The 20,332-nt window shown below is 38.1% G+C and overlaps 1 protein-coding gene across 3 annotated transcripts; it reads right to left on the bottom strand.

The window, feature by feature from the left end:
- Window positions 1-1,406: 1,406 nt before the first annotated feature.
- LOC122277423 (TNF receptor-associated factor homolog 1a-like) lies at window positions 1,407-19,153 on the bottom strand. 3 transcript variants are annotated; one of them, XM_043087405.1, is made up of 13 exons: window positions 19,001-19,153; window positions 18,039-18,276; window positions 16,048-16,159; window positions 11,169-11,257; window positions 11,001-11,069; window positions 10,783-10,912; window positions 9,437-9,595; window positions 8,743-9,091; window positions 8,383-8,495; window positions 5,533-5,686; window positions 3,642-4,108; window positions 3,361-3,550; window positions 1,407-2,943 (listed from the first exon to the last, which is right to left on the bottom strand). In XM_043087405.1, the coding sequence occupies exons 2-13, from the start codon at window positions 18,214-18,216 to the stop codon at window positions 1,573-1,575; spliced, it is 3,381 nt and encodes a 1,126-aa protein (XP_042943339.1). In that variant the 5' UTR covers window positions 18,217-18,276; window positions 19,001-19,153; the 3' UTR covers window positions 1,407-1,572. The 3 variants fall into 3 exon arrangements, with proteins under 3 accessions (XP_042943339.1, XP_042943330.1, XP_042943348.1); XM_043087396.1 differs by having other exon boundaries at window positions 11,001-11,257; XM_043087414.1 differs by lacking the exons at window positions 16,048-16,159; window positions 18,039-18,276; window positions 19,001-19,153 and adding an exon at window positions 14,730-14,865.
- Window positions 19,154-20,332: the final 1,179 nt, after the last annotated feature.

Genomic DNA, 20,332 nt, shown 5'->3' with positions numbered 1-20,332 from the left:
CATTTCATTGACTGGACAGCCTGATCCGCCGGTGCCGGGGATGTAGGTGCACCCCGAGTGCCCAGAGGGAGGGACAGGGCCCCTTGGAAGAGACTGCAACCTTAGCTCCTTATGCGTCAACTCTCCTTCATCGTACAATACTCTGCTAGCTTTGTATGGTTGAACATGAAGAAGAGACAGCAGCAGCAGCACCGCCAAAGCAATATTGAGAAGCCTCATGTTCTTTAGTGACAAAAAGAAAGACGTACAAACTAGTATGAATGCTTAATTCACGGGGGTGCGATAGTATTTATAATGAGAAACTTAGGGGAATGAAATTATTAATATTAATTTATTTGTTGCAAGGAATTGGGCTATTGACCGCTAGCTAGGGGTAATTTCCTATCAACCACAAATTTTGAATGGGTCAATCAACGAGCAGGAAAGGGATGGGGTTTTTGAATTGAATCCCAAGGATTTGCTTTCCTCCTCATCCATGTTAGAATATTGTACATTGACTGGTTAAGGAGATTGTTGAATTAAGGTATTGACGTATTCCTTGACGTATATAACAAAGTTTTGGTTGTTTCATTTCAACCTTCATGATTTTTTTAACTCGTTCATGCAAGCTTTCGTTTGTAGAAAATCTTCCATACATGTGGGAATTTAGCGGCTAGCGAGTTGCTTGGGGGCGTTGGATGTTTGAAGTCTGATTAACAAATAAGAGGCGTTTTTTTTTTTTTTTTTTTTTTTTTAGTGTTGGTTAAGTTTCCATAAAGTGGACGAGTTGAGAGAAGATGAAGTCACCAATTGAGAGATCCCCACCATTCGAACAGATAATAATGATGTTCATTAACACCTCTTTAAAGAGTCAGGCACACGTAATCAAACATTCCGTGGACAAGGAAAAGATTTATTTATTCAAAAGAGTGTAGGGAGAATTGAGATTTTCAATTAATACGCATTTTCGTACTATTCATACCATTAAAATGTTGGTACTGGAAAATGTTGATGTCGGTTGGCGGATGCCACCATATTGGAGGATCATTAGTTTCTCCAATGCGTTGGAAACAACCACAGCGGACTTCGGTAGAACGAGAAGATATCGATTATGCTTAGAAAACACATTTAAGGCAAGCCCATAACACATTTCTAAGCACATAACCACTTTTCACCCTTCAATTTACAATTTTAATCTTTAACGAGCACTTAATCTTTCAGGTGGTGGTGAAGGACCAATTATCGTCTCACCTCGAGGGAAGATCTGTGTCCGAGTAATTAATTCGGCTCCTAAGACATTTAGGAGGTATGCCGCAGACTATAGTTCAAACTGTTGAATCTGTATCACTCGAATATCAAACCGCGACGACAGCTTGGTTCAGATTTCACGACCTCTTGATTCAAACAGTAAGCAAATCACCAGAACGTATCAAACGCCTCATTTTTTAACTACTTCAGAGCTGGAAGCAAAGAAGGCCGAGACAATCTTTACAAAATGTTTTCTTATCAAAAGGATTATAACCTCACTCCAAATCTAAGAACCAACAATTTCCTCAAATAAATTATTACAAGGGACATGACCTTGGTTTTGTTTCAATGCCCATTTGAAGGCCGGAAGATTGTATAGCCGTTGACGCCACATGCCAGATTTGAATAATCTGTATTATAATAAGGGTAACCATCTCCCTCCGGGTTCCTCATGCCAAGTAGAGATAAATCAGCACCAGCAACCGGCCACTGGTTCAGAACTAACCCATCTACCGGCCCATTTACATATGGTAATGCCCCGCCTTGCAAAATGAAATCCCTCATTGAGTCATAATGACTGCCAGGAGAGTGATAGTGCTGTTGAAAACCATCATCATGGTAACTTCGCGATCGCTCAAACCTGCACGAGCTAGATGAGGACCCCCCATCACCGGATATGCTCTCGTCACAAGGAAATGTTAACTGCCTATTCAATAGCTGTGGCCCATTGCTGAGAGAATGAAAAACTGTGTCTGCTCTTGCCATCCCAACACCATGCTCATCATCAAGCAGGTCATTAATGATATCCAGATGCGGGAATTCATCTGCCAATGCACCTTGGGTCTGCCGGCCAGATGCACTGGCTGGGAACTGAGTGGATAGTTTTCCCTGCAATCCGCTGTTTGCAGACTTGTACAGGCCCATGTTTTGAACATCATTAACTAGGGAAGAATGGTCATACTGCATGTTTCTGCTGGTTTCCTTTTGAGAAGTCTCCATCCAGTGGGGTCCATTCTGCAAGACATCCTGCCTTACCATGCCATATGGAAAACCTGATTTGACCGTGGTTGAGTCAACCGTCTCAGGGCTCGGGGGTAAAAACATTGGTGCAGGTATCAAGGTAGCTGATTGCGAGAATGCTGAGGATTGGTTCACCCCTGAACTTTGGGAGTTGGGATGAGTAAAACCACCTGTACTTGAAGCAACGGCATTACCCATAATGGCATTTCTATAGGACTGGGGAACATAACCATGTGTTGCTGGTGAGGGCTCGGGACCTAACCGGCCAATTGCACTCACTGAACGGCCAAGTGGAGGGGATGTTTGAACCATAGAAACAACAGGAGCAGTTGGCCTGGGACCAGGAATTATAGGAGCACTAGAGGGCCTCGACATCATAGGGACATGCTGTGCCATGCCTTTGTCACTCGATTTGGGGCTTGCAACCTTCTGGATCTCAGGTCTGGACACACCAGTACTTTGGGATGATGTCATCAATGGCATGGTTTTCTCACTCTGTTGTGTAACATTTGAAGAAGCTTTCCCAGGTGGAATAGGATCAACAATGGCACTACTATTCTTTGATCGAATGGTTGAGGCTGGATTCCTGGGTGGGCTTCTGGAAGAGGACGGTACTGCTGCTGTACTATCTTTACAGGGTCTTTCCACATCAGCCTGCTCTTTGATGCTTAGTTTCTTCGGCAGCGAAACTACTTCCTATAACATAGAAAAGCAACCTCCAGTCATGTTCAACTCACCATCCTTTTGAGGGGAATAAGTTGAAATAATGTAAAGTAGCTGTATGCAAAAGAAGATACTTAAAAGGCATAAAACAGTGAACAATGACCTAAGAACACATAGTATGCAGGCATTCAAATGGTATATGGGAATAACATGCACTAAGCACTGGTAAGATCCAAACTTCCAGGAAAAAAGTTACTTTTTTCACCATAAAACATCCTCTGCTGTACTCCCAGATAAAATAGGAGACAATGAGTAACTAGCATCTTCAAACTATTTTAGCTGTAAGAAGTATATGTCAAAATTACAAGAATATTATATTAGAAAAAACTAAGTATAGGAATATGGCCCAAACAATTGCAAAGCTAATCATGCCATAACTAGTTACTCCACCTTCTTAACCATATGCTGCTCAGATTTTAACGGATCCTGCAAGGAGAGAACAGGCTCCTGCTCAGATTCACCAACTTTACAACTACCAGATAACTCGTTTAGATCCCCTGCATCCTCTGAAAGCCCAGAAGGCTGATTATCCATCTCATTTGCCCAACTACTCCCATCACTACCTCGTTGGTTCCTTCCCCTACATAATTTAAGTGCAGAATCAGGGGAAAAAAAAAAAAACTTATATTCTGATTTAAGTAGGTGTGCAGAGAAATGTAGCCATATATTACCTTCCAGGTGATTTTTGGTTTATATAGTTAGGGAAAGTGTTCCCCTTATAGGGCCCATTGGTCACAGATGGTACAGAGTCTGTAGAACACGTTGAAGAACTATCATCCATTATTGAATGGCTCTTCCTTTCAACAACACCATTTTGTACAGATGACACGGAATTTATTCCACTACTAGTGGCTTCCATTGGAGGATGAACTTCTGATGTGTCAGTATCCCAATTGATAGGACTAGCATCACGGTCTTCTGAATCAGGCTGAGGCATTTCTGAAACACCATCTACTGAATCAGAGACATCGGAAACATCTTCCAGTGTATCAGGCTTCTCAACCGCAGGTTGCACCTCCTCCATAATGCTGTCATGTTTTTCATCATGGGGGTTTTCCAGTTGGTGCTTGTCTTGTGCTGCCATGCCAGGCCTTTCCTCCCTCCCTTTCCCTTTCCGGTTATTTCGTTTTTGTTTGGCCTGTAGTATAAAAACAAATAAGTATGAGTCAATGATTAAACTTGAAAGCAAACTACTTTGTTAACATAAACGTTATTTGACAACATCAGCATTCAAAGCAATCGAATGTTACAGCCCTTGTAAAGATCTTGAGCACGGATAACCTGAGAAAGAGGGGATATGTAGTGTTGGATTGGTGTTATTTGTGTAAAAAGAACGGAGAATCTGTTGATCATCTCCTACCACACTGTGAGGTTACAAGGGAATTGTGGGATGAGATTTTCCAAAGGATTGATGTTGCGTGGGTTATGCCCTCAAAAGTGGTAAAGAGTTGTTGGGGTGTTGGAGGAAGATGCAAGGATGTCATCAAGTGGCAGCGGTGTGGAAGATGATCCCACTGTGTATCATGTGGTGTATTTGGTTGGAAAGAAATGTGCACTGCTTTGAAGACAAGGAACGCTCTGTGGCAGAGTTGAAGAACTTTTTCCTACACACTTTATTGCTTTGGTTTTCAGCTATTGTACTAAACGGGGACAATGTCCATGAGTTCCTGTCTTTAATTCATCGCACATAGAACGTCCCTAGGTGTTATGCATACTTCCTGTATACACGGGTTGTACCTTTTTTCTGATTAATAATATTTTTCTCTTACTTATCAAAAAAAAAAAAAAGCAATCGAATTTGGAATAACACCTTTTTTTGTCAAGAGGATGTAGGACAACATCTGAGGTGAATCCATAACAAATAAAGAAGGGAAAGATAAAAGAAAGGGGGGGGGGGGGATGCGGTGAACAAATCACAAATCTGAACACCATAGAAAGTCTTTCAAAACCTAACATTTGTTTCTAAGTAGTTTGCATAATTAACACATTCATTGTTGGCAAACCATAAAATAAACATGTAAGGAGGAAAGAGAACAGCAAGGTACAGCATAATCCAAATAGTTCATAATGCTTTGCTCCTTGGCTCAGCCTCAAAAAAAAAAAAAAAAAGGTCCTAGCCATAAGTAGTCATGTTAGAAATCAGGTAACAAGGTTGAAACATTTAAATAACAAGCAAAGCACACTCCCTCACAGAAATTCATAATAACAAGAGATGCACTTTTAGTGTGAAGATATAACATCAAAGAAATGATGGGGATTACTAAATTATTCCAACCCTATGGAAACAGTTGTCATTGGAACTGACAACATTAACTGCAACACCATCAACATATCTAAACTTTGCACACGTAATCAAGCAGAAAATAAAGGAACCATTGAAGATTACTGAACTCAAATTTAGTATATGATTAAACTCTCTTGAGATTATCGTTGAGATTTATTTTTTTATAAGATAAATTTTTTATTAATACAAAAAATAGGCATTGTCCAAGTACACAGGTAGTATACAAGAGAATAGACCTAGTTAGGAGCTAGAGAATTACAGGTGAGAGAATATTAAACCTTGTTTTTCTTTGATTTCTTTTCCTTTTCAGTTGCTCCGCGTTTTGCCTTCTGCTCACTTTCAGCAAGCCATGCTGCTGCCTCTTCTTCGCGGATGAGCTCCTCTTGCCTCTTCAAAGCCACAGCTTCCTGGTATGCTACCTCGATTTTATTGCTGCATGTAAAGAGGAACAATTAGGGCATCTTAGGTATATATAGGCAACTATACATGTTTACTATCTCATATGTAGATTGAATCAGAGAATCCTATGATCAAACGATTTAGTCAATAAAATTTATCCATTGTGACCAATCATCATGAAGCTTCATTATATGGAACAATTGCAACATTCTCTATTACCACAAAAAACACTAAAACAGAAAAATAAAAAGGATAAAAGAGAAGTGAATATGGAAAATGTGTTAATCATTGAGCGTTTGACACTTGGAGGATGACACCCTATTGTGTGATGTGGTGCATTTGGAAAGGACACAATCCCTGCAATTCTGAAGACCATGAGAGAATGACATTAGTATTAGAAGATCTGCTGTGCAAGACTGTTTATGGGTGGATGGAAGCTATTTATAGTTTTTGTTTTGCTAACTTTACAGAATGTATGGATACCTAATTGGGGTTTCTCTAGTATACTTCCTGTGCAATTGGATTGTGACCGTTCGCAATTTAATGAGATTGATTTATTTTAAAAAATGAAATTATTTATTTAAAAAGAAAATATTACTACTACTCATTTAACCAATAACTTCACTTAAAATACTGAAATAAAATCTCAAAATAATTCTAACTTTAAAATCAATTGTCCCATTTGGCATCTCCCATCCCCAGGAAGATGAACAACTTCCTCGACTGTTGATGGTTGACTTCAAGTCAATTTCCCCTACACAATATAGAAAATTGCAAATATTGGCAAGCCATACTTCTGTTGCTAATTTCAGACTTCCTAGACTACCTTGCAGTTTTACATTCTTATTCAATCCTCTGCTACACCCGAAAACCAAAAAAAAATTTGACAAAACAATTTGCAGCCATTACTCCACCTAAGCCTTGTTTATCAGTCCAAGTAGTCAATTCACAGTAGCTGAAATCCCAGTGTTGAGCATGCATGTCGTACACTTGACAAGAAGAACGATGCTACAAAGGGCTATAAGAGAAAAGAACATCTTTAAACCTAAGTTTCTTTCATCCAACAAGGTCATAAGAATTCCTGAAAGGAGAATATCATTAAAAAAAATCTTTCATCGCTTGGCTTTTACAAACAAGTTCAACATAGACACATCCAGAACTATTAATGGCGCCTTGGTAGTAAAAGAGAACAAAATTTCTGCTCCGATTTTTATTTAACAACTATGATATTTAATTGTAATTGAAAATTTTTCTAGAAAGACAAAAGGAAATATTGACAAAAGCAGGGAAATTCAGTGTCTGGACCCTATACAAGCCTTTAATGTGTTAGAACCACAACCTTTTTTCCTTGGACGTGCATCTAGAGATGTAAGGTGCCTCTCAAGGTAGCTTTCTTTGGTTGGATTGCTTCCCTTCAGAAAATCTTGAACATGGATAATCTAAGGAAGTGTGAGCTTAGTGTCATGGATTGGTGCCATGTGTGTAAAAAAGTGGTTAAACTGTGGACAATCTATTACTTCATTGCAAGGTGGCCAGGGACTTATGTCATCGTTCAGCAGGATCGGCCTTGCATGGGTAATGGGCAAGGGTGGTGGATTTTTTTGCTACTTGGAGAGGCCTTTGGGGTAATCCCCAAATTGCTGGTGTGTGTAAAACTATTCCCCTATGTCTTCTGTGGTGCATTTGCCTGGAGAGGAATGGTCAGAGCTTTGACGATCAATAACACTTTTTTTTTGACAATCAATAACACTTTTTTTTTATAAGTAATAAGAATTTTATTATCATGAATAGGCATAGCCCAAGTACACATGAGGTATGGAAAGGAAATACCTACTACACTCTAGACAACGAGAAAAAAGGAAAACTAAAAAAGAAACAGATTCATAACATTCTCATCATTCCTTACAAAGATATTAGCCCACAAGCTCAAAGTATTCTTTGTCAATAACACTCTTTGGATGAACTCAGAAGAATTCTTTTTCAATACCTTATTTTTGTGGACTTCTGTTTTGTTTTCAATGGGGCTAGCTTTCATGAATTTCTTGTAGCCATTTCTAGTTCTAACCTATTTACTTGATTCAATAAAATTTTATTTTACATATCCAAAAAAATATATATAAATAAAAACATGTTAACAAAGGCAGCACAGAAAAGCTAGAAATCCCAACAAAACTATAGATAAGATGTGACAAAAAAAATTGTTTCTATTGCAAATTACGCTAAGCAAAAGCTATACCCTAAACAGAGGAAAATTAATTAAATAGAAAGTGACCTTTAGATTGACTATAAATTGAAGACTTTAGATTATATTCAAAAAGGTATCACAAAAAGAGCTTGTTAGAAAGACAAAATTGCACACAACCGCAACATCAAAGCAGTAATCTTTGGAGACACAAAGGCTAATACACATTGAGTTATAGCAGTACAGCACACTGTTATATAACAAATAAATAACTTCCTATAGATATATTAGGACTATCGACTTGCAATAATAAGATGCAGGAAAACTGCAAATTAGGGCATCCATATTGAAACAGCACTATATAAAACTTAAATTGACTCCACATTGACAGTTGTCCACTTATCAAAAAAATTATTGAAGGCCGTCCATGAAAACAAAGGACAATCAACAGATACAAAAATATCAATACTTGATAGAGGGTGGCGGGGAGCACATGGGAAGAATTTGCCATTTTTAGAATCGAAATTATAATTATCCATATAAATACCTGAAAATATGGGCAAGGACAAATATCTCCACAGTTCTGCGACCCAATTCCGTAAGACGCCTCTCATCACGCTCAATAGAATCTTTGTTGAAGTCCTCTCCAGAGTTTCCATCCTGCATATAAAGGTAAAGAATTGCTCAGTCATCAAAAGATTATAGCCTTAGCGCCACAGGATCTGTTGCAACAGTAATTTCAAAAAATTCATATTTGGAATTTTTGGATTCTTGAAAATTTTAACCCTACTCGTACTCTTTTAGAGCTCTAGAACTGTTTACTTCAGTTCTCCATATAATTTTTTTGCAATAATACAACGCAATCACAGTAAAAAGGTTGGCAATAATCATATATTCAGCAGCACACCTTTGTACGATTCTGAGGACCCTTGTCATCTTTTGGAGGCAATAGATCCATGGCAGCCCTCTCAAGCAATGATAAGACATCATCAACCAATACAAACATATCTTTTTCCATGCGAACAATGGGGGCTGACATTTCTTCAGCCTCCAACAATTTCATCCTCCCTTTCTTAAACTGCATCTGGCCTTCAAGAGCCTTTAAGCCACTATGCAAGGAATCCATTACCAAAGTAGAAGTGACTTCCTTTTCTATGAAGAAATGCTTCACAACTACTTTTAGAATCACATCTGTCTTCTCCTTGGACATACGACGCCTAGCATTTTGGTCAATTCCCAACCAGAAAGCACGGAAGCTGCATCAATAGAAAATCATCTTAATCATCAGAAAAAACAAAGAAATCTACCTCAACAGAAATATAACTAAAGTAGAAAGTTTATAGCCATAACGAGATAAAGCAACATCAAACCCCCCCCCCCCCCCCCCAAACAAAAAAAAAAAAAAAAGAAAATCAGCACATTGCATAAACACAGCAGCTGCAAAACTGTGTCATATCCATGACCATGGGAACGGGGAAATCATTTCATTACCAAAACCTTCTTGAAAAGACCATGTCTTCCAACATAGATTTTAAGTAATTATCACTGACAGAGTAATCACTTATATTTCATCAATCATTACAGAGGTGAACATGAAATACCTTGACCACCTAGCTTTATCATCTATCAACTTCCCAAGCTTGCTTCTTCTCTCTTCTACAAATCGCCGGCAAATCTGCTCCACATTTGTTAAATAGACCCTAACAAGTTCTCTCCTATACTGACAATCAAGACAACGAAAGGGCCTATCTGCTTTCTCCCTACAAACCAGAAGCCAAAAAGAAATGCTCGTGAAGATAAATAACTGCAGAAGATTAAACAAAGGACGTAAAACAACATACCTGCTCAGTTACAACTCAAATTCAATAACCGAAAAGTAGTTTCTGAAGGGGAATTGGCACAGGTCAAAAATCGTGTACAATCAAAATTAGCTCAAAGTTATGTGTAACCTTCTAATTCAACTTAGAATAAATGTGCATGCAAAATCAACTACAGATTAAAGAAAAAGTTCTGGCCCTATCCAGCTGCCTTGTGACTCTGATTAGAATATTTAGTTCACTTAGGGCTAATTTGGGTAGTGGAGTGTTCTGAGAAGACTACACTACTATTTATTATTTTTTTGCCTATTTTTACTATTTTGTACTACAATTCAATATTTTATCATGACTTTTTCACTACTATTCATAGAATATCTGAGACCAACCCATAGGGGTTGGCTCAAGTGGCAAAGGCCTTGAGCTTAGGGGTATGCTCCCCCCCAGGTCTAAGGTTCAAATCCCCTTGGGTGCAAACAATCTCTAGGGGCCATCGGACTAGGGAATTTTTCTTTTTGAATTACCCAACATGCACTTGCGGGAAACTCCTCACCAAGGACCTGTGCACCTCTTGGATTAGTCGGGACGCTATTTCTGGACACCCAGTGCCAATCAAAAAATATCTGAAACCACCTCACTACCCAAACGCAACCTTAGTCTTTAAGCCCCCTCTCCTCAAGTGTAATCCACAAAAACACAACCAGCAACAGGGAACACCTTAAAATAGGTAGGACATGGATGATTGACAACAAAAAATCAAATAAAATACATTAAATAGAACTTCCATAGGTGTAGTTAAAGCATTCAAATGATTTACGGTAAAATGACCCAATTGCCTAATATTTAGCAAATTGCCTAACAAGATACATAATCGATCTTCTATCAACCCATCTGTACCAAAGGAACTTACTCTTGCCAAACAACACAGTAGAAGAAAGTAAAGTCTAAACAGGACAAGATATATTGACATGCCAAAGTTGAACAAACAGAATACCGTTCCAAGAAAAAATAAATATCTGCCAGATTGAAATTCCTATGAAATTATAAATATCCATGAAAGGCAGTCACAAATGAAACATTTTGGGCTTAAACTACTACGCGAAAGCTTCGTGAGTCAATTAGTTGTAGCACACCTTATGACTTGAACTTGAGCCTTTATTATAAGAGTGTCAGCATCAATAAACCCATCTGAAACTTTTGACAGCTCCATGAATTTTTTCCACCCCCAGTCATGTTCTTTCTTCCAAAATCGATGCAAAGTATCTACAAAATTTACATTTACTCAGTTGCACTGACACAATAATATTAAAAACTCCATAAAACTAAACCAGAAATTAATCAAACAACCAACCAGAATATTTAGATTTCTTTGAATCTTTGTTCACCACAGCAATAGTGAACTGTGCAAAATGGCTCCAGCCTGTTTCACAAACAAATTCAAGCAATATAATTACAAGCATACAGAACCAAGAACCATGATCACCAAAGAAAAATTCCAAATTCCTTAGATATATCAAACCTGGAAGAAGTTTGTCATGATTAGCAACACAAAGAAACAAAGAAAGATGATTGCAGACATCACAGCCTTGGGGGTAAATTAAAATGTACCTGCAACAAACAGAAAAACACTTAGGTCAAAACTAAAATGTTAATTAATCTAATATAAATAACAGTACTGCTACCGATAAAAAAAATAATATAATTAACAGTTGGGTGACAGCTAAAACTTGTCCCATCCATGTCATTTAGACACAAGCTCCATTTGGCACCTAGTTTTTTAATTAGGATTAGGAAGGGGGAAGGAAAAGCCTAGTTTTTTTATAACGATTAGGAAGGGTAAGGAAAAATCCAATTTAAAAATTGGAAGACATTATCTAATGGTGACATGAAGCATATAATGTCTGGAAGACATTTTCTAATGGAAGACCCTTTGGAAGACATTTTCTCTCCGTACACCCTTTCTCTCCCGCTCCCTCATCTCTAGCGCTTCTCGCCGGAGGTGATCCTTTGGTTTACATCCTTTTTGTTTAGTTGTTTGTTTGTTTTAGCATGGCCTTAAAACATGGATTCGATTAGGAATGTCATTATAGATCAGAAATGCTTTGAGTTTAAGAAGATGAATGAGTGGTGGTGGAGGTGCACTGAGAGTAGCTGTCGTGCAATGAACCACATCTCAATAAACCAAGCTTCTATGGGGTGGTTGGCTGCCATGATAAAAGAAGGCATAGTTGATGGAGGACCTGCTAATTTCATCAAAACTCGTAGAAGAGGACCTGAGGTCCGGGTGGTGCAGAGACAGAGGAACTCCTATGGGAGATTTTTCTCCATTTCAGAATTTGGTCAGGTAAAACACCGCGAGCTGATCATAATTCCTGAAGAAAACAAGGGAGTAGGCTGGAGGAATTTTGGGGAAATGCTGCAGAAACTATCGGTAGAGCACCACATTCTGGGTGGAAAAAACGGAGGAAGCAGCTCAGGGAAGGCCTTACCTCCGTCGCAAGAACACCACAATATTTCGTACAAAGAGGCGTTGTCTCGAGCGCCAAATATCACAGAAATTGCAGAAGATCTTTCGGATGTGGGCAAAGATTAGATGGGTGTTACGGTTGGCAGGGGAATGTCAGGGCCATTAATGGACAACCTGTTGCATGCTATTGCTGAGATGGAAAAGCAGGTGAGTGTACTGCGGTCTAATATACATCTCTTGAAACGGTGTGTAGAGGAGGGCAGTGGTTACGAAATGGGCTTGGGCCACTCAAAAGGCCTGTCGGTTCTGAAGGCTAATGGACCTTCTAAAGGGCTGATCCAAATAGAAGGCCCGTTACAGCCCTGTCAGAGCTTTTCGGTCCCATTACCTTCGGGCCCCGTTAGGGCCCAACATTTGAGCCCACCTCCATCCCGTGGGCTGTCTAACGGAGAGGGGGGTTTTGTCAGGGCTCCGGGTTCCAACTTAACGGGTAAAGACCCGGTGCTCAACCCAGAGACGTCGAAAATAGGTTCGGAGAATTCAGGTCGATCGGAGTTTTCCCCTCAAGCGAAGCAAATGACGCCAGCGAACTTGGTGGAGCAGATCTTGCCGTCGCGCGTTGCTGAACAAGGTGAAATCTTGCGTTTTTTTCCATTTCTTCCGGAGATTCACACACAGACCAGATCGATGGAGGCTCCCATTGCAGCTTTTGAGATTCCCTCGATCTCTCACACACAGAACAACTCGTATTTGCGTTCTGACCCATTGCATGCTCATCTGGGCCCTGACTCGACGCATGCCGTGGTTGAACTGTGTTTGGAAGGTATCCACGTAGCTTCCGATAATCACGTGGAAGGTGTCCCTCAAGTATCTGTCCCCATAGGTTCGGATGACCATTTGGAGCTGTGTTTGGAAGGTGGAGTTGAGACAGTTATGGATTTTAGGGAGAAGTCTGTACACTGCGAGGGATTTTCGCAACGGAAGAAAGAGCTGTGTTAGAAAGAGCTTTTGAAGAAGATGAGGTATATGAAGTAGTTAGGAAAATGGGGAAAGATAAAGCACCAGGACCGGATGGATTTTCTATGGGTTTCTATCAAACTTGTTGGGAGATTGTGAAAAAGGACATCATGAATATTTTCAAGGAATTTTTCTCCACTGAGAAATTTAAAAAAAGTCTGAATTCTACTTTCATTACTCTTATTCCGAAGAAAATTGGGACTTCGGATGTGAAGGACTTTAGACCCATTAGTCTCATTAATAGGATTTACAAAATCTTGTCTAAGGTACTAGCTAATAGACAAGGGGAAATCCTAAGCAAGATAATTTCAAAGCCCCAAAAGGCCTTTGTAAGGGGCCGACAAATTCTAGACTCTGTGCTAATTGCTAATGAATGCCTAGATAGTAAAATAAAATCTGGTATGGCTGGGATTATTTGCAAGCTAGATATGGAAAAGGCTTATGATTATGTTAATTGGGACTCCTCCTTTATTTGTTGCGGAGATGTGATTTTGGGGATAAATGGTATATGTGGATCAGATGGTGTATTTCAATAGCAAGATTCTCAGTTTTGATCAATGGCAGCCCAGAGGGTTTCTTCGACGGTTTCCAAGGTTTAAGACAAGGAGATCCTTTGTCCCTTCTTTTTGTTATCATCATGGAGGCCCTAAGTAGGATGTTATCGGCGCTGGTTACTAATGGCTTCATGACTGGTTTCTCAGTGGGTGATGTGAATCATGGCCTTATCTCTATTTCTCACTTGCTTTTTGCAGATGACACATTAATTTTCTGCGAGGCAGATAACGAACAACTTAGGGTGTTGAAGGCCCTTTTTCTATGCTTCGAAGCTGCATCACGCTTGAGAGTGAATTTTGATAAATCAGAATTAGTGCCAATCGGGAGAGTCAGTGATACCCAGCAGTTGGCTAGCACACTTGGCTGTAAGGTTGCTTCCCTCCCTATGACTTATCTGGGATTACTGTTGGGAGCTACTTCACGATCCTTATCTATCTGGGATCCAGTCATTGAGAAAGTAGAAAGAATACTAGCAAGGTGGAAGAGACTATATTTGTCGAAAGGCGAGAATGTGACTCTTATAAAAAATACTCTCTCTAACTTACCAACCTACTTTTTATCTTTATTCCCTATTCCAGCGTGTGTGGCGGCACGCATTGAAAAACTTTACAGAGACTTCCTATGGAGTGGGATGGGGGAGGAATTCAAATTCCACCCAGATGGGATAAGGTGTGCAGACCACTGCAGTCAGGTGGGATGGGGATAAAGAATCTAAGAACGTTTAACCGGGCACTTCTTGGGAAATGGCTTTGGAGATACAATATGGAACCAAAAGCACTATGGAAACTAATAGCTGACTGCAGGTATGGCAGATCATGGGGGGTTTGGTGTACTAGAGAAGGGACTGAGCCTCATGGGGTGGGAATTTGGAAACATATTAGACAAGGGTGGGGTGCATTTGCTAATCACACTAGAGTCCTGGTGGGGGACAGGACTTGTATAAATTTCTGAAGGAACATCTAGTGTGGGGAGGAGGCATTGAAGGAGACTTTTCCAGCTGTGTTCCGAATGGCTTGTGAGCCAGACGATTCGGTGGCAGACCTTTTTATTCGTTCAGGGGACCGAATCCTTTGGAACATTATCTTTAGTAGAGCAGCCCAAGATTGGGAAGTTAACAGTTTTGAGGCTTTCTTCAGCCTACTTTACTCTTTGAAGCTGAATGGCCTGCGGGAAGATAAGTTGTGATGGACACCTGCAAATAAAGGAATTTTCTCGTTAAGCTCCTTCTACAAGATTCTTTCAACCACAACAAACTCTCACTTCCCTTGGAAAAAATTATGGAGGAATAAGGCACCTCTCAAAGCACTTTTTTCACCTGGACGGCAGCCTTGAGTAAGATTTTGACTACCGATAACCTGCGAAAGCGTCGGATAATTATTGCGGACTGGTGCTGTATGTGTAAGAAAGCCGATGAATCAATTGATCATCTCTTGTTACATTGTGAGACAACTAGAGTTCTGCGGTGTGAAGTGTTCAACAGAATTGGGTTAAACTGGACGATGCCTGCTAGGGTAATTGATGTTTTGGCTTGTTGGGGGATACCGGGAGGACTACCACAGATTAAAGCTATGTGGAAGATGCTCCCTATCTGCATCATGTGGTGCATCTGGCGAGAGCGCAATGAAAGGACCTTTGAGGATAAGAAGCGGACAATAGAGGAGCTTCGCTCTCTTTTTTTCACCACTTTATTTATTTGGGCCATTGCTTTAGATTTTAATGGCCAAAATGTAAACGAGTTTCTTCTTTCTTCTTTAGCGAACTAGATAGGTCTTATCTCTTGTATTACATCTTGTATACTTGGGCTTTGCCTATTTGTATTAATATGACCATTTACCTATCAAAAAAAAATATAACGTTACAATAATGAAAAGATACTGATATTAATCGAATAATTATTGTTTGTGATAATTTAAAACATTTTTTATGTCACTTAATTCAGAACAAACAGAAATCTTCTGTGAAGGACTTGGAATTCACCACTGCATTCATCACTATTGATAAATAACAAGTTACATGCGTGCAACAGACAAATGATCTCATGGCTTCATGGTATTCTCTCTCCATCAAAAGTATAAGTTGGAATTTTAACATGCATATAAATTATATAATGCATAAAATTCCCTTTTATTGACCTAAAATTCAAAGATGATGAGTGACGGGCATGATTTCTTTCCATAAGCATAAAAAATACACATACAGTACATGGACATGGGTAGAAATACTTAAGACATAACAATGCATATAGCCTGTAATGATCATGCATTTTATATACAACAATATTTTTACGAGTAAACATTTTATACACAACAATTATATGTAAAAATAAAAGAATGCCAAACGGCATTTTCCAGACCCATACCATTTGTAGCCGCCAACCTCAAATTGATTACCACGAAGTTCTCTTTTGTTAATCTGTGAAAAATTCTCTATCTTCCACGTATGTTTTCCATATAACTCAGAAGGTTTTGGCCCTATATAGAAGTGAACATGACTTGTGAACAATTAATCATCTGCTTGATTAAAAAACAAAAGGAACAGGCAGAAGTAATCAAGAACTTCAATATGATGGGTTTAAAAACAATTATTTGGGAAATGCAGGAAACTTAGCTCTTAGATAAAGAGAATTGGGAATTTTATCAATTGGATTTTATGAATAATTGGAAGTTCTATTAACCTTCAGCTCAAATGGTCAAAACCAAACAAAAAGAAAATGAAGTATGAGTATATGAGAACCCTCTACACAACAATTCACCAAAGGATAATGTGAATATCAAATTATTAACATAAAACTTCTACGGTATACTTAAGGCAATGGTTGATATTTACGTTCTCTATAAGAACAAGATTTTAGAAATCATAGGAGGGATGCAGCAAATGATCTTAGAAGTTTGAAAATATATCAATATGCAGCGAAAAGAGTTAAAAAGAAAGGAATCCCGCATAAGAAAAAAGCCCAAAATAAATTAAAAGGAAAAGTAATACATTATATGTCGGAGGGTCAAAAACCCCACCACATTGTTGAAGTACAACAATAATTTCAAATGGAAGACAAAGTACTTGCACGGACTACAAGTAAAAATATAAGAAAATAATTATTTCCATATCGTGAGGGAAAAGCAAGTATAAAAAAAATTAAATCATTAAACATACTAAATATATCATGCATAGGTGTTTCTCTTGTATGTGTCCCATGTACTTGGCTATGCCTATTTTTAATAAAGCTCTTACTGATAAAAATATATATATATATCCTACATGTTGACCAATATATTACAGACTGGAAAAAGGTTGCTAACTTTAGTTCCATCCACTTCTTCATTTTCAACAGTCTATAAGTGTCAGTAATAGAAGAGCTGCTTACAAATAATCGAACAATCTAGAAAACTGATTAGTGTTTTATCATTAGAACTCTTTAAAAAATTTTATCATTTTTTTTTTAATTTTTTGATCGGTAAAACTCTTTAAGAACTTGTTATAGATAAATCAACAGGAACTTGTTAGATAAATAATCAAAATACTTGCTAAGGATGTTAGCCAGAAAGATACAGCATTCAGCTTCCTTTTCCCCACTAAGACCAATCCAAAATTCAGTTTTCCTTTTTTTTTTATTTGGCACCGGGCATCCGAGAACAGTATCTCAACTAATCCAGTACGTGCACAGGCCGTCAGCAAAGAGTTTCCCGAAAATGCACCTTGGGTAATTCAATGGGAAAATCCCACAATCTAATGGCCCCTAGAAATTGTTTACACCCAGTTGGATTCAAACCATACACTTGAAGGGAGCAGACCACCAAATCCAAGGTCTCTACCACTTGAGCCAACCCCTATTCAGTTTTCCTTTTTAACAGGCAGAATCTGAGCATTCAATTAGAAACAACTAATCTGACTTTAACACCATTCCTTTTTTTTTTTTTTCATTAAAGCTTCAACTCCATTTTTATAGAGAACGAGGTGCTATATGAGCTAGAGCTCGTTTTCCTTAAATTCATATTTCAAGTAAATTTCAGGTGCCTGTAAAGACCTCATCTTGCTGACTTTCATAGTATCACTCCTGCAGGAATAAAGTGTCTCCTAATGATAGAACCTTCCACTAACTCCAAGCAACAAAGATTTACTTTCTAGATGAATAAGATTTTCTTACAACCAATAACTTAACGCTGTATTCCAACAAGACCATTACGCCAAAATATACACTACCCTTGTAGTGCATATTTTCTTCGGGGTAATTTATGTTCTCTACATCTGGTTTTCAGAAATGCAAGACAAAGGAAAGAAAAATGCTTAAATATGTCTTTACATTACAGAATCGTTTGTTCTTTTGAAAGGGGGGATTGTAAGACAAAGTCATACCTCCATCATCATCATCATCAGAATCCCAGTAAGGAGGCGAAGTCGATGGGGTTCCATTTTCCACCTGCTCGGAAGACCGCCATTCTGCCAATGCTTCCCCAGACTGGCAACGTTGCCCGGTTGAAATTCCCTCCACGGACCTTCCCACTCCAGACTCCTCACTTGCAGTTCCCGCCATTGGTCACTCCAAAACTTTTTCGACCACACTCCAACTCCACTTGCGAGCCAATAAGTGAACCTGTCATATTTGCACGACATATACATCAAAGTACACCAAAGTATTCGCTATTTATCAAGTAACAATTAACAAAAATTCCAAACAAGTGTATATGTTCGTTTAAGATATCATAGGCTCGTGGATTCTATAGTCTAAAATTTAACAAACTTTAAAAGCCTTTTGTTTGGCTGCCAGGAGTTTTCATCAAATGATACATAAGAACCAAAACCTTCACTCAAGTGATATTAATTCAACTCTCCGGCCCGATTCTTTTGTTCCTGTAATTTCCCAAATCCCAACGCAGCAAAAAACATTAAAAAAAAAAAAAAGAAGATTTTGTTGTCTTTCCATTTTCCTCATTTCTCTAGTCAAGCAAAGAAAGCTCGACATTAAAAATTCTCCAAACCAAAACCCCTTGACACCGGCGCCCCCGGAAAACCAAAATATCAGTAAACCCTAGATTCAGATGTCGAAAAATATAAAGTAAATAAAGATTTAAATGGTTAAAAAAAATCAAAGAAATTAAACCCAAAAACCCTAAAATGCAAAACCATCTAGACGGACCCAATTGCACGAAACACAGGCCCAGCAGAACCCGCCAAAATCCAAACCCAGTGATCGCTGGTAACAATAACCCAAAACACGATCAAATTCGAAACACGAGAAGCCAAAACGAAATCCAAACGAATAACGGGAAAATTCAAATTTAGAACGACACCCACGTAGATCGAATGGGCGTACGAACCTGGAATCAAATCGAGGAACAGAGCTTTGTCAATGGCCAAGGGAAGCTCAGAGATATTAGAGAAAGAGGAAGGGGGAGGGGAGAGAGAGAGAGAGAGGTCGAAGGAGAAGCAGAGAGAGAGAGAGGGCGAGGCCAAAAAAGAAATTTTGTATTTATTCCAAATTATCTTTCTGAACAAATTTCTAACTTATCATATTTTTTTTGTTGGGATAATATTATGTGCGAGAATATTAATCGACAAAAAAAAAATATTGATTAATTAAAATAAAATAAAAAGGTGTTAAGAGGAATATAATAAGGCAGGTTCATAAACATATTTTAATCCAAAATTCTTATCTCAATTTAAATTTTTATCTTATTATTATAAATTTTTTAAATGTTTATATAAAATATAATATATAATTTAATTTTTTTAAATTTTAATATAATTTTTTAAATTTTAAAATAATAATAATATTTAAAAATAATATTTTAAATTTTTATCCCAATTCAAAATCCTCACCTCACTTGTGAAACCTGCCCTAAAACAAAAATAATAATAGCGTGGGGATGGCGGTGATGTTATATACTTTTAGGAAAAATATAGTTACAAGTATAGTTTTACATTAATTTGTGCACTAATATGATGTGATTGGTCAAAAAGTAGATTTTATTAAAAACAGTGTTAATTTAAATTTTAAGTATAAATAAATCAGTATTAGTACACAGATTAATGTGCAAATATGCTTATATGTAACAAACTCATACTTTTATATGTAAAAAGTATTGGGTCGGTGTAGATTGTTTTGGGGAGCAGAAGAAGTGAACTTAGGGCTCTACTTCAGCTCATTGTGCGGCCCACTACTCTTTTCGTATTTTTTGCCCTTTAATGATGCGTGAACGTTTTGGGCATTAGGGTTTGTAACGAACATGATGAAAGATAGGAAAGTCGTTTTGGAACTTTTCGTGCCTCCGAGAGCTTGCCAATGTGGGTTGGTTCATGGATTACCACTCACTAGAAGATAAACATCATTGACACACATAAATTCTAATGATTTGCATACCTTTTCAAAACTATACAATTTCATTGAACATATTCCATTTCAAAGAAATTTTGCTAACATAGAACCATTTGGTAATCAACTATATAATTATCTATTGTATGGACCCATATTAATTGGAGAAAGTAAATAATTTTTATCTTTCCCAGTCAAACGGCATATAACAAAGTCGATAACGTGTTAAAGACTAGTTATGATGTGAATTATAAAATCTTCGATACAATCATATCTCAAAATTGTACCATCGATACAATTATAATGTACAATCGAGGTAATAATTACTTATTACAAT

This window comes from Carya illinoinensis, chromosome 1 (assembly GCF_018687715.1).
Source record: "Carya illinoinensis cultivar Pawnee chromosome 1, C.illinoinensisPawnee_v1, whole genome shotgun sequence".
In the NCBI taxonomy this organism is placed as follows: Eukaryota; Viridiplantae; Streptophyta; class Magnoliopsida; order Fagales; family Juglandaceae; genus Carya; species Carya illinoinensis.
Note: the sequence above shows the minus strand (reverse complement) of the source record. Positions and strands in the feature narration are given on the sequence as shown.

Excerpts from the sequence above, each read along its gene's own strand:
- LOC122277423 (XM_043087396.1), bottom strand. The coding sequence starts at position 18,216 with ATGGCGGGAACTGCAAGTGAGGAGTCTGGAGTGGGAAGGTCCGTGGAG. Across the intron at positions 9,596-10,782 it reads GCTCAAGTTCAAGTCATAAG|GGAGAAAGCAGATAGGCCCT; the intron begins GTGTGCTACAAC and ends TCTGGTTTGTAG. Across the intron at positions 2,944-3,360 it reads AGCAGCATATGGTTAAGAAG|GAAGTAGTTTCGCTGCCGAA; the intron begins GTGGAGTAACTA and ends TCTATGTTATAG.